We start from the raw sequence: 12,547 nt of genomic DNA, 5'->3' as shown, positions 1-12,547 counted from the left end.
GAAGCACAGAGCATGATTAGCTGAATCGGTGTTTGACAGGCAGCACCAGCCACAAGGTTTCTGAGACCTGCTCTGTCCCTGGTGTGCATACACGGCCACCCTCTCATTTAACCTTCCCACCTTCTCCTTGCTGCCTGCCTGGAGCAGCACCATCCCGGCCAGCACCACTCCTCAGAAGCTGCCCACAAGCGAGTGTGGCAGCGGCTGTCACCGAGCAAGGAGGGGAATTAATGACTCCTCGCTTGGCTGTCGTGAGCGGCGGCGCGTGAGCTCCTGTGGAACCACTGATTTCCCTTCCTGCTGGCTGGGGGCTGCTCTGCTCATGCTGCAGAAAGCCACTTGTGAGAAGGGGTGAGAAGATGAGGCTCCCAGGCATACAGAGCCCCTGCCAGCCTTGTGCTTGCTGAGCTGGAAACCTGCTGTTATCTTGGAGGTGGTTTGATGGAGTGCGCTCCTCTCCTGAGCTGCTGCCTCGTGCCAGCGGCTCACTGGTTCCTGCCACTGTGCTCACAGGTACTGAAGCTTTCAGGCATGATATGCTATGATGATTTGGTTCAATCAGCTCACAGCTGATCCATAACCCCTTGTGACCAGGTCTGAGTTGTCTGCAAGGGGTTCGTGCCAATGTGATGGAAGAGACAGGGCTTTGGATGCTTTTCCAGAGTCAAGAAGCAGCTTTTATTTGCAGTTTATGGTGGGATGAAGAAATATGCATTTGGTCTGAAATGTCCCAGGCAGCTTGGGCATAGAGAGGCAGCTGTTCCTGCTGGGGGCTGTCCTGTGTGCCCCAGCCAAGGCAGCTGCCCAGCCCCTATTCCATAGGCTTCAGGATTCCTGTGTAATCCAGCTCCTTCTGCAGAGCACTGATGAAGCAAATGATCTTTCCGATACAGGCGCGGTTTCTGTCGCTCTCGGTTTGGAAAGCCTGGACAGATTGAAACCAAGCAGTGAATCTGCAGGCATGTCAAGGTCCCTGGAGCACAGAGAGCTCTAGCAAAGGTCTGGGAGCGTCTCTCCTCGAAGTGTCCCTGCCACTTGGGCCAGACCTGTCTGTGCCCCATCCCCCTGAGTGTGAGGGTCTCTTACCTTCTCTGTCACTGAGGTCTGCCACTGGTAGGTGTTGCAGAGCATGTCGCTCTCTCGCTTATCTATCTTCCGCAGGCGGATGCTGTGGGACATGTTGATGGCATTGACAGTGGTGTCTTTGTCCACAAGGAGCTGAGAGGTAACGTGACCAGATGAAAGGAGGGGGTGAGCACACAATGAACGAGCAGCACAGCAGTGCTCAGAGGGAGAAATCAGCCCTCTGTCTCAACCTGGCAAATCCCTACTCATCGGGATGAATCCAGGGCATTACCCTTGGCTTCGCTACAGTGTAATGGGGCATTATCCCTAGTACAGGTGGGGAAACTGAGGCAGCACCCTTGGCCCCACATGCTGGAACAGGGAGTTCTGTGCAGGCAGGGCTGCCGTGCAGCTGGTGTTGAAGCAAGGCTGTATATTCTCCAGCATGTCTGGAAATGGAAAATCACACTTGGAGGGATTCCCGCACTGCTGGTGCTGGCTGTAAATCTTCATTTTTGGAGAGTCCCAGCTTCTAATGGAAGCAGTGACTTCCCTCGTGGCTCTAAATAGAGGGTGGCTCCGCTAACCTGTAATGACTCTCCTCCTGCAGCCAAGTGCAGCTGTTGGACAAATGAATTCCCTTCTCTGGGGGAATGGATGGCAGTGAAGCAAAATGGGTGCGTGGCAGCAGTGCGGAACCGCCACCATCTGCACAGGCCATAAAGCAGGAGCTCCCCCGGGGCTCAGGGGTCTGGTTTGTGTCTGTCAGCTCTTGATTACCTGGAGTGACAGGGGGCTGGGATAATCTGGACAGAGCAAAACCACAGCTAATGCAAATTCAAGTAATTTAGCCACTAAATGAAGGAATAATGGAGGCAAAAAGGGCAGCAGCATTGCTGAGTGGAGCACTGCAACGATGTTGGTGCTTTTGGAAAGGCTCCTGGGATCTTTGCTAGCACAGCAAGACTGAGGGCTTGGTGGAAGTCTCCATTTCAAGTGTCATGTCCTACCTCCAGATCAGCTCATGGGCTCGGGAGCTCCAGGAGGGGATTTGAAATCACTGAGGCAAACAGAGCCCCGGTGCAAGAAATTCAGAGCAGTGTTGGGATTCTGTTGAGGGAGCAGGGAGAGTCTGAACAAAACCAGCTGCGAGTGAGTACAGCAAATATGCTGCCTGAGTGCCTGGAAATCAGCCAGAGCAGTGAGTTGTGCTGGAGACAGGAAAGAGATTTCCTCAGCACCTCTCCTGGGTTGCTGTCACCAGCTCTGGCACTGCCCAGGGAAACCTGCAGTGCACTTATCCCCTGTCCCAGTCAGTGGAGATGTCTGAAGGCACCACAGTTCAGCCAAGTGGCTGGACCCTCTAGGAAGGAGGTTATGCTGTGGTTCAGGTATGGCTCTGGCAGCACAGAGCCTCCTGGAAATCCTGTCCCTTCAGAGAAGAGGCTGTGGCCTCGTCTCCTTGCCAACTCCCTTGCAGGGATGAATTGTTTTGGTGCCCTCACCCTTCGAACATCATCTGGAAAATCCTCTTCAAGCTCACGGTTGTCCAGTTTCTCCAGGATGGCAAAGGTCATCTCCATCAGTTTTTCATGGTGTTGATTTTCCAGGTCCCGGCACTGGCTCAACGTACAGAACGTGGTTAAGGAAAAAGCTGACCACACCACTCATCTGTGGAGATTGAATGACCTCCTGTAACTGAGACTGACTGTCTGCACTGTGGGATTCTGCAGGAATGAGCCTGGCTGCTCCCAGGAGCTGCTGTGATGTCAGGATATCAGGATATACACTTTCACTTCTTAATCACACATTGAGTCTCATCCTTACTGCCAAATATGACAGAGGACTGAGAGAGGACCTAGGTTTGCCAGGGAAATGGGAAGAGGTCTCCAGGTAAAAGCTAAGCCCTGAATGCAGTGCAATTATTTGCACCAGGCCAGCAGATTTCTAGATTTAAAGCAGTGTGACCTGACACTGAAGCACTTCAGCATTCTCATATAACTTTTTTTCAGTAGACATAAAAACCCCAAAAATGAACACCATTTAAAGACATTTCAACAAGAAGTGTAGATATTTCATTGGCTGCTGTGACAACAATGTACCTAGAAAACAGTCTAACCAGATTTTCCCTGTGTTTTGTCTTCTCTGCATGGAGAAGAAAGGAAGATTCCCAACAGGGTGAAAGCTGCCTAAATCCTACAGACTTTCAGCAGAGTAGAATTTGGATCTTTCTGTGCTCTCCAGAGTCTCCACATGAAGTGGCTGGGTACCTTAAATGACCGTTCCTCAAAGCTGGGAAAAGATATTTTCTGTTGATCAAAATAAAAAAAATTTTTATACTGGTGGCTCATTTTTGGATTTAGAGGTGAGGTGTAGGTATATGACTGGGAGGTCCAGGCCAACATACTGTGAAAAGGATATATCCCTTGAATGTTTTCAATGAATGTTGATGCTATGACATCAATGCTTCTTTTAAAATCCTGTAACAGTTCCTTAACAGAGGGAAAAAGAGGAAATACCACAATGAAAACTTGCATAAACATAACAGGGAGTCAGGGAGTCTAGGAGGAATCTACAATTTATTGTAATTTGGACTCACTGCTGTTATTAGCACAGTCAGAAACTGAACTGCCTTGAGCATTTAAAGTGATTTCAAAGTGCTGCAAGATTTTCTTCCCTTCTTCAGGGACAGAAAATCAGAATCAGGAGGGAAGTTGACTGAATACTATCTTTACCCAGAGTCTGGAGTAAGCCAGGGCATCCTTTGTTACCCTCACCTAAGCAATGCCTGGAGAGGGCTGTATTCCCAAACCCTGCCATGCTGCAGCCTCCTTGTCTGTATGAAGAGCCTCTTGTTTGAAGCACAACCCCTTCCTGGGCTTTACTGCAGCTTTTAGTTTAGTCCTCAGGAATTAAAATTGCTGCTGCCTATTCCCTCTCTCAGAAATGGCTGATGGAGAATCTGTGAAGTGTTGCACTTAAATGTCTTGGTACCTAAATCCTGCAAATCCAGCAGGGCACACAGGGAGAAATGTTTCTGCTCATCCCATCAGTGACTGCAGATACGTGAGGGCCAACTCAGAAAACACTAAAAAGGCACAATCCTGATGCAGTGAGGATCCATTTTGAGCTGCTGCTTTCTGTGATCCATGCTCACAAAAGTACACTGCTGCACACAGGTCACAGCTCCTGCCTGCTCATTTTTAAACAGATTACTTTGGGTTTTTTCCTTCGATGAAGATGCACATTAGCAGCCCTGCCCTAGTTTTTGAGGAAAAGTCTGGGGAGGAAAAGGCAGCTATTATGCAAGCAAATGCAGCAAGCCGAGCAGGAATGTTTGTAATCTTATAGCAAAGATCAGCTTCAAAGAATGACACCTCTAGAATCCCAAATATGTACACCCCATGCTATGCAGTGACTTGTGCACACCTAGAAAATGATTGAATGACCTCCCCTTATCTCCAGAAGTGTGGGAAATCAGCTTGGATAGATGAGAAAGACATACAAATCTGTTGTAAGGTATCCATGTCCAGGGCCTGATCTCACACCCATCAACTTCAAGCAGAGAAAGAATAAGATGAGGACAAAACCTTTTCCTGAGTGGAAGCCCTGTGCCCCCCTCTTTGTGAGTATGCTGCTACACAGGGCTGCAGTGACAGAAAAGTGACCCCGCCACATTCTGGCTGTGAGGTCTCACAGGTGTGTGCTTGGCCCTCACCTCCAGGTCGTTGGATACCAGTGCTTCCAAGGTCATGAGTGCATCCCACAGCTGAAGGATGTCCTCCTTGCCCTCAGCTCGTTTAGACTCAGCAATATCGCCACTCCTGGCATGATAAATCTCATCCAGCCTCTAAACACAGAGATACGTGAATTGCTTATAGTTTGTGTTCAGCACTCCATTGCAATTTAATTAACTTGTTACTTGTGTGAGAGAAGTTTCTGCTGCTGATGAGCTGAAATGAAACGTGATGATTCAGGGAAGTCTCCAGATTTACCTTGGTGGTAGTCAACAGTGCTGAGCTTTGCTACTGCAAGAGGATTGGAAAAATTTTTCCTCATCCTCCACTCAGTAGAAGACTTTGCCCCTTCTATGCTTCCAACTTTGGTTCGCCTTCATTTCAAGCAAAAAAAGAATAATATTTAATTCTTGACATTGCTGGCTGTGAAGAAGAAATTAACAATTGCTTTGGAGAAAGAAACGCAGGCCTAAATCCTGATGCACTTCCTTGCAAGGAGAATCTTGACTGACTTCCAGCAGGGTCAGGATTTAGTATTCTGAATATGGAATACCTATCATTGCCTGCCTCCCTCTTACAGCAAGGATTTATTGCCCTTCAGAATTATGTATTGACGTCACTTTTGTATCAGACAAGATTTATGTTTGCTTGGATAAAAAAAAAAACCTCTTGTGCTGAATGTGTTATTTTCAAGTCTGTTTAAAATCAGTTAACAATCAATTGTTTAAAAAAGGAGGAAAAATAGATATGTTTTATTATGACTAATCCACTTCTCCTGAGGGGGAATGGAAGGGGGTGAAGTAAACAATTCTGTTAAAAACCCTTGCCAAGGCTTGTGTCTGGAAATGGGGTGGATTACCCAAACTTTGCAGTGCTAGAAGGGGGAAGGGGAGAGCAAGGTGTCTTCTTCTCTAATGTAAACAAGTTAGGAGGCTCAAAAGGCTCCAGAGCCACTCAAGCTGCACCTCTGGGAGCAATAACTTCAAAGTTCAAGGCCTTTAATCCTCCGTAACCAACTTCAGAGAGTGCAGTCATTTTACAGGTTACCCAAGTTTACATGAAAGGATTACAGCCAGACAAACAGCCCTAAGAACAGCCCACAGACTGCAGTCTGCTGGGGCCTCTGTGCCTTTTGAACTTCTCCAGCAATTTCCAATGATGGGGAAATGCTGTTAAAACACTGTGTTCAGTTTTGATACCAACTCCTCTAATATTTATAGGAAAACTGGCACGCTGACCCCTGCATCCTGTTTAGAGAATCACAGAATCTCAGAATGGTTTGGCTTGAGAAAGACCTTCAAGATCATCCAGTCACACCCCTGCCATGGGCAGGGACACCTTCCACTGTCCTGGGTTGCTCCAAGCCCTGTCCAACCTGGCCTGGGACACTTCCAGGGATGGGACATCCACAGCTTCTCTGGCCAACCTGTGCTAGGGCCTCACCATCTTCACAATGAACAATTTCATCCTAATATTTAATCGAATTTCTTCCTAATGTCCCACCTAAGCCTTCCCTCCTTCATCTTAAGGCCATTCCCCCTTGTCACTCCATGCCCTTGCAGGCCAATCCATAGCTGAGCCTGTAGGTCGGACAGAGGTGAAGGGGTAAAATCTGGCCTCAGCTGTGTTTCTTTGGGTTTTGTTGCTGTTTCTTTGTTTTTGTAGGTTTTGCAGGGTTTGTTTTGCTGGTTTAGGGTTTTTTTTAATGGAAGATATAGTGAGAATTCAAGTGCAAGTTAACTAAATATTCATGTCAAACTTTTGGTTGGAACGAGATGATCTTTAAGGTCCCTTCCAACCCAAACTGTTCTGCGATTCTGTGACTCTGGTAGTGCTGCCAGCTCGTGTCCCAGCTAGAGCTGCTGGATGCAGATTTCCATCATGAGTCAGCAAGGTTCAAGGCCCCAGGAGCACAGTGACTCAGCAGCTGTCAGCCTGTGACAGGCACTGAAATAAAAGTGACCTGGTTTCCAGCGGGAGCCAGCGCTCGTGACTCTGCTGGTGTCAGTTGTCAGGGACTTGCTCTCTCAGCTGACAGTGTTACCAGGCTTTAGCCCTCCCTTATTTTTTTCTGTGGAAACAAAATCATGATCCATCTATTATACATGGTTAGAAAGGGATCCAGCTAGAACCTACGCCCTGAGTGGCCACAATGGGTGGCTGTAGCTGAGCAGAATGAAAAGAGAGAGCGTCTGCTTTAAATGACTGGAAATACATTAAAATAACTTTATCTAAATTTTTTTGGTTATAGTTCTTTGAGCTGTTGCTGAAAAAATGAACTGAAGCAGAAAATTACTTGAAAATAATCTGAATACTCTGCAATTTCCTTCCTTTTCTTCCCAATTTTTCAATGAAGGAAGAGCTACTGGAGGCTTCAAAAAGAAGGGGAGTGGCAGTAAATATCTATCTATCTATCTATCTATCTCTTATAAATCAACTTTATAAAAAATATTTCAACTAAAAGAAAGGTTGAGCATTTCCATTTTCTTAAATATTGGTGACTTTTCTGGATGGGAAAAAAATAAGTAGAAACCCCCACCCTGTTTAGCTACAATTTTTCTTTAAACTATTGAAGGACCTTTACCTTTATAGATGATACTATTATGACATATTAATTTTGTTCTACACTGAATTTCCAGTATAGATAAAGGCTGTGTTAGCTGGTTGTAGTTTGCCCAAAAGGTAGAAATTTCAATCCCCCTTTTTTTTTCCTACATAAAGTATTAAAAACCTTTTCACATTATGCTAATGACATAGTATTAGCTAACAAAACAATTTTTCTGGGTGTAAATTTATGTTGTAAGAAACATATAAGGAAAGATCAGTGACTGAGCACTGGAAGAGGTTTCCCAGAGAGGCTGTGGAGTCTCCATCCTTGGAGATATTCACAGTCCTGAGCAGCCTGCTGTGGGTGGTCCTCCTTGACCAGGACCAGATGACTTGCAAAGATCCCTTCCACCCTCAGCCACTCTGTGATTCTGCCATTAGGGATCAAGTATTAATTCTCATTACAGCATTGTCAATCCAAAATAATATTCCTGATTTTAATGGAGTTACCCCCATTTTCAGCGCAATTAAAAGCTGGTATATGCTGTAGAGAAATCATGTATCAAACAAACAAAAGCATAACATTACCCTTTGGTTCCGATTTTCAAAGTCTGAGGTTATTCTCTTGCTTTCCTGCTGGTTGACTGTCAGAATTTCATGGAGTCTTTTGTAGAATTTTGAGACTTCAGCTTCTCGTTTTTCATACTCTTCCAGTCCATAGTTATATAGGTTCTCACAAACTGAGACAAACTCCTTCTTGTATGTGACAGCAGAGTCAAGGTTTTTTGCTTGTTCAGTGGAGCAACATGTTATGTTCCTTCTGCCTCTGCAAATCTGAGCAACAAGAGCTACAACCTATTTTTATGTGAACTCTGTGGTTCTTGCTGGGAGCTGCCAAATATTCTGTTTGGGGCAGGACTGGGTCACCCATTCACATTTTATGCATAAGATTTTGCTGCCTTAAGAGTATGGAGAAAGCTGTGGCAACTTGAGGGGGAAAAAAGCCTTGAGGAAGAGAAGAAAATACATTCACTTGTCTGATTCTTCTGACACAGCAGCAGAACGAAGCCTACAATCCTATCTGTCTTCACAAGTGTGAATACAGTGCCTGTGTAGTTAATAAATACAGCTCTGGAGCCCACAGCCAGAGCACAGAATAAACTACTGACTTGGTAGCATCACAAAAATAACGTCAATTTTTCTTCTGCTATTATCTTGGCAATGGAATTGTTTCTGGAGTCTATTGTAGTTCAGCTGTGATGCATTTTTCCCCAACAGTGTAATGCAATTTTAAGGAAGGTCAAGTTACTGGCCTTGACAATACTCTATTAATCTGAATGAGAAAAGAAAAAAGAAAAAAAAAAGTGTCTGCTTTCTGCTCCCCTGTGTAGGAGCAATGATCAGAAAAATGTGCTGGCCTCGAAACTTCACGTTGCCAGTTCTGGCAGGTTGTGAGATATGTGACTTGTATCATTCTGATTAGTCTGTTCCTATCTCCTACCACTTCAATTTCAACATGATTTTAGCAACTGTGCTCTTACAATCTAACTGACAGAGATTTATCTTCCAGCTCATTTTAAACTTTAAGTGGATTCCAGACTTAAAGAAAGTACAAAGTCTTGATTCTTGAAGGGTCAGAAAAGGAGGCTACCAAAATCATGTTTGATTCAAGGGAAGGAAAAGGAATATGGTAATTACAACGGTGAGAATTTAAAACTCTGGGATCTCATGACCTGTTGGAGATAGAAACGAGTGGTTTTACAAATGGGATGTTTCAAGCTGGGCTGACCAGCTTGCCAGTAATATAAACCATTTGTCTGGAGCCCTCATATTTCACAAGATATCAAGCCTTAAAGCTGTCAGTGGTCTCACAGCCTTGCAGTGTAATTTTTGGTACCATTCCAAAATTGAACACAGACTGTCTTCAGATCTTAGATCAATGTAGCTTTCAGCTCTGGACAAAAGCAACAGATGAAGAGTCCCTGTGGATGCATTTCCTTCTTAACTCAAGGCATTACCTTTTAGCTGTAGGTATTCCAAACCCAGGAAGGATATGCCTGCAGCAGGTCCTCCACTTCAGGGAGGGAAGCCAGTTTGGCAACTTCTGTATCCTCTGCATACAGACTGTCAAACAGGAATGATCCATTCAGGTGCTCAACAAAGGCTGTCTTTGAAGAGAAACAGAGTAAAATAAGTACAATAAAGATGCCAGCCTGCTGCCAGTCCTCAGGATGTGTCTCTCCTATAAGCACCTCAGCAGCAGCAGAACATTGGTGCAGACACAGTTACGTGAACGCAGCCGACACACCAACCAAGCCACGAAAGCACCTTGCAACTGGAGTGAAACCCATCCCAGGGGCTTTGCTGCTACAACTCTGTAGCCTAAGGATAGAAAACACTGTTTAATCTCAGATCACAGAATCATAAAATGGCTTGTGTTGAAAGGGACATTAAAGATCATCTCATTCCACCCCCCCGGCATGGGCAGGGACACCTTGCACTAGGCCAAGTTTCTCCAATCCCCACCCAACCTGGCTTGGAACACTTCAAGGATGGGGCATTCACAGCTTCTCTGGGTAACCTGTTTCAGTTGCCAATATAAGACATTGCCACATACAAACACTTATTGCAAGGCTATTAAGCCTTTCAGATAAGGACTTGGTGAACTTTGGGGAGGGACAAAGGGAAGAGTAGCAGTCCTCCCTGGCACTAAACCACGTAACTTCGACCACTCTGATCTTCTAGAGGTCTGGAACACAGAGCCAGGCCACAGCTGAAAGCACCATTCCACCTGGTCTCACTTTCAGTCTGGTCACAGGACTACAGAGATCTCCAAAAGTCCTGGAGAGTTTAACCATAAAACTAATGAAAAGCTTAACTTAGTGTGAAGGAGAAAAAAAAAAAGTCACTTCCCCATGAAAATGTTAACATTTTCCTCAGACCTGTAATTTTCTTAATCTCTCGTCAGGCTGATAAACTCCCTGCGTATGATTTACTATTTAGCTTTGCAGGGTCTTTATCTGTAGTTTCATTGTTCAGACCAAAGAATTATGTTCCCCCACGTCATGTGTATTCCACAGCAGTTCCTGTTTTCATCCAAAAGATAGGATTCAGAGATCACAGAGATTAATCCAAGCCTTAGTTTTAGCAGAGTTGATGTTAACCTCTCATTAAATCTTCAAGCAGGGAAAAGACAAGTCAATATGTGTTGTGCTTCTTTCTCCTGAGACAAATACACAGCCAGCCAAAGAAACCTTACCTGGTGGTACTCCAGCTCTTTCTGCTTTGCCTGTTCTATCTCCTTCTGAGCAAGGGCCTGAGCCTCCTCTTGTTCCAATGGCATAGTAAGATCCTGATACTTTAAAACTGCAGCTTGCCTCTGAGAAATAGAAATAAAATGTTTGTATCGGATTATACAACATTGCTCAACAAGTCAGGGCATAAGCAACTGATCTATCTAGAACATGCACCAGAGCGGCATCTGCATCTCCATTTCCTCATGGGCTTTTTATTAAACTACTTATGAAGTTTCTAATCTAATCCTCATCCCATTTTTTGCTGGTATATTACTCTGTTTCTGCATTCAATACATCTGAGATAATTCAGTCCCAGGAAGCTTTTCTCTCTCCATTTTCTCATCTTTAGAGTTCTGGTTTTTTTCCTCTTTTAGCAGGAAGTTCTATTTTGACTTCTAGAATTTGAGCTCCAATTTGATCAGTCAGTGAGGTTAATACATTTTCTAGGGAGAAGAAGGCTCTTTGGAGGAGTGGATGGCAAGGTAGTACCAGGGGCAAGAACCTCATTAGCTTGAAACTGAAGCTTGACAAATTTAAGTATACAATTCTCTGACGTCCCTGATGAGCAGGGACTGTATTCCATGACCTGGAAAGCCCTTCCAGTCCTATGGTAAGAGCAATGTGCATTCCAAGTACAGCTCCTGCTCTGTGCCAAGCAAATTTACAATTAACCATGTTCTTTGGTTACTAAAAAAAAACCCTGAACAAAAACCCCTGTCTTTGCTCCTTTCAGCCCTGGGATGATGCAGCAGTTCCACAGGTTACTGGTGAGGATGAACTGTCTTGTTCTCAGAAAACAAGAGTGGGAAGTGCATCCAGGCACCTGCTTGCCTGGATAGTCTGTCAGTCTGCTACTGAAACAAATCACTCTGTGAGCAGCAGGACCACCAAGGCTCCTTCCCCCTGGATCCATGTCTCAAGACTGATTTCCTCTGAGATTCTCTAAGAAGACTTGCACTCACACTGCAGCCTCTCTGTGGCAACATGAACCAGGCCCCTCTCCCACACACAGCTGCTGATTTTCACAAAATCTGTGAAGACATCATGCTTCTGACACCTCTGCCTCTCTGTCAGATTTGACAGAATTTGGCCTACAGGTTCACAGCTGTTATGTGGAAGCAGAGTAAACACTGTGTGTTTCTGTGAGCCTGATTTCTGCAGGGAACCTGCCCCCAGTGCTGGGATATTGCTGGCACACCAACAAAGCAAAATCTCTGTAAGATGCTGTTGTCTGATTTCCCAATCAGGGAATGCAGAAATCTCACCGTGGAGTCTCTCACAAGTTTGAAGTCCAAGTACACCAGGCTTGGAAGATGAGCAACAACAAACAGCATGTAGTGCTCTTTGTTGCAGAAAGGGTTCCCACTGAGGTTCAGAGTCCGTAGGTTTTTTAACCTCCTGAGATAGACAACCTGTGCCAAAGGGAAAGAGCTCTGTATTTCCCAGTGCTGGGGAAACACAGCCCTGGAATTTATTGCTTTTATTACAGTTAAGTTGCAATCTGTATTCTGCTCCGCTGCCAAATTCACACGACAGTCAATTATGAGTTTCTAATGGTTTTGGAAAAGAAAATACTTAAGTTCACATTGGAAATTATCTAGACAATGGGTGGAGAGAGAGAAGGCTGACGGGGTGCACAAATCACAGATCTTAAATTGCTACGATGCCCTCAAAAGAACTCCAAATAAATCCTAGTCTCTTCCGTTTTCTCATATGTAGCCATTTATTCCTTTTCTAGCTTTCATGAGAGCCAATAGGAATTTTGCCATGGCTGAGAGCAGTCACAGAACTGGGCCCCCACAAGTCAATAATCTAAAAGAAAAATGGCTGCAGCAAGCACTTAACACCAGGACAGAGGACCAAAACCATAGCTCAGAAATACTTTGAAATCCTGAAGAGAAT

The 12,547-nt window shown here is 45.0% G+C and overlaps 1 protein-coding gene across 1 annotated transcript in view; it reads right to left on the bottom strand.

Moving 5' to 3' along the window:
* Positions 1-645: 645 nt before the first annotated feature.
* Positions 646-12,547, bottom strand: part of DRC3 (dynein regulatory complex subunit 3) — a 12,933-nt gene continuing 1,031 nt past the window's right edge. Inside the window, exons 2-10 of the mRNA XM_042037586.1 lie at positions 11,911-12,195; positions 10,609-10,728; positions 9,405-9,517; positions 7,938-8,112; positions 4,784-4,915; positions 3,487-3,557; positions 2,571-2,694; positions 1,087-1,218; positions 646-925 (exon numbers count right to left, since the gene is read on the bottom strand). Of these exons, the coding sequence (XP_041893520.1) occupies positions 812-925; positions 1,087-1,218; positions 2,571-2,694; positions 3,487-3,557; positions 4,784-4,915; positions 7,938-8,112; positions 9,405-9,517; positions 10,609-10,728; positions 11,911-12,195 (1,266 nt within the window). The 3' untranslated portion in view covers positions 646-811. The remainder of the gene's footprint in view (positions 926-1,086; positions 1,219-2,570; positions 2,695-3,486; positions 3,558-4,783; positions 4,916-7,937; positions 8,113-9,404; positions 9,518-10,608; positions 10,729-11,910; positions 12,196-12,547) is intronic.

This window comes from Corvus kubaryi, unplaced genomic scaffold (genome assembly GCF_017639235.1).
Source record: "Corvus kubaryi isolate FWS band 111438036 unplaced genomic scaffold, C.kubaryi_AGA036_p1.0 37387, whole genome shotgun sequence".
Classification (NCBI taxonomy): Eukaryota; Metazoa; Chordata; class Aves; order Passeriformes; family Corvidae; genus Corvus; species Corvus kubaryi.
This window is presented reverse-complemented; position numbering and strand designations above follow the sequence as displayed.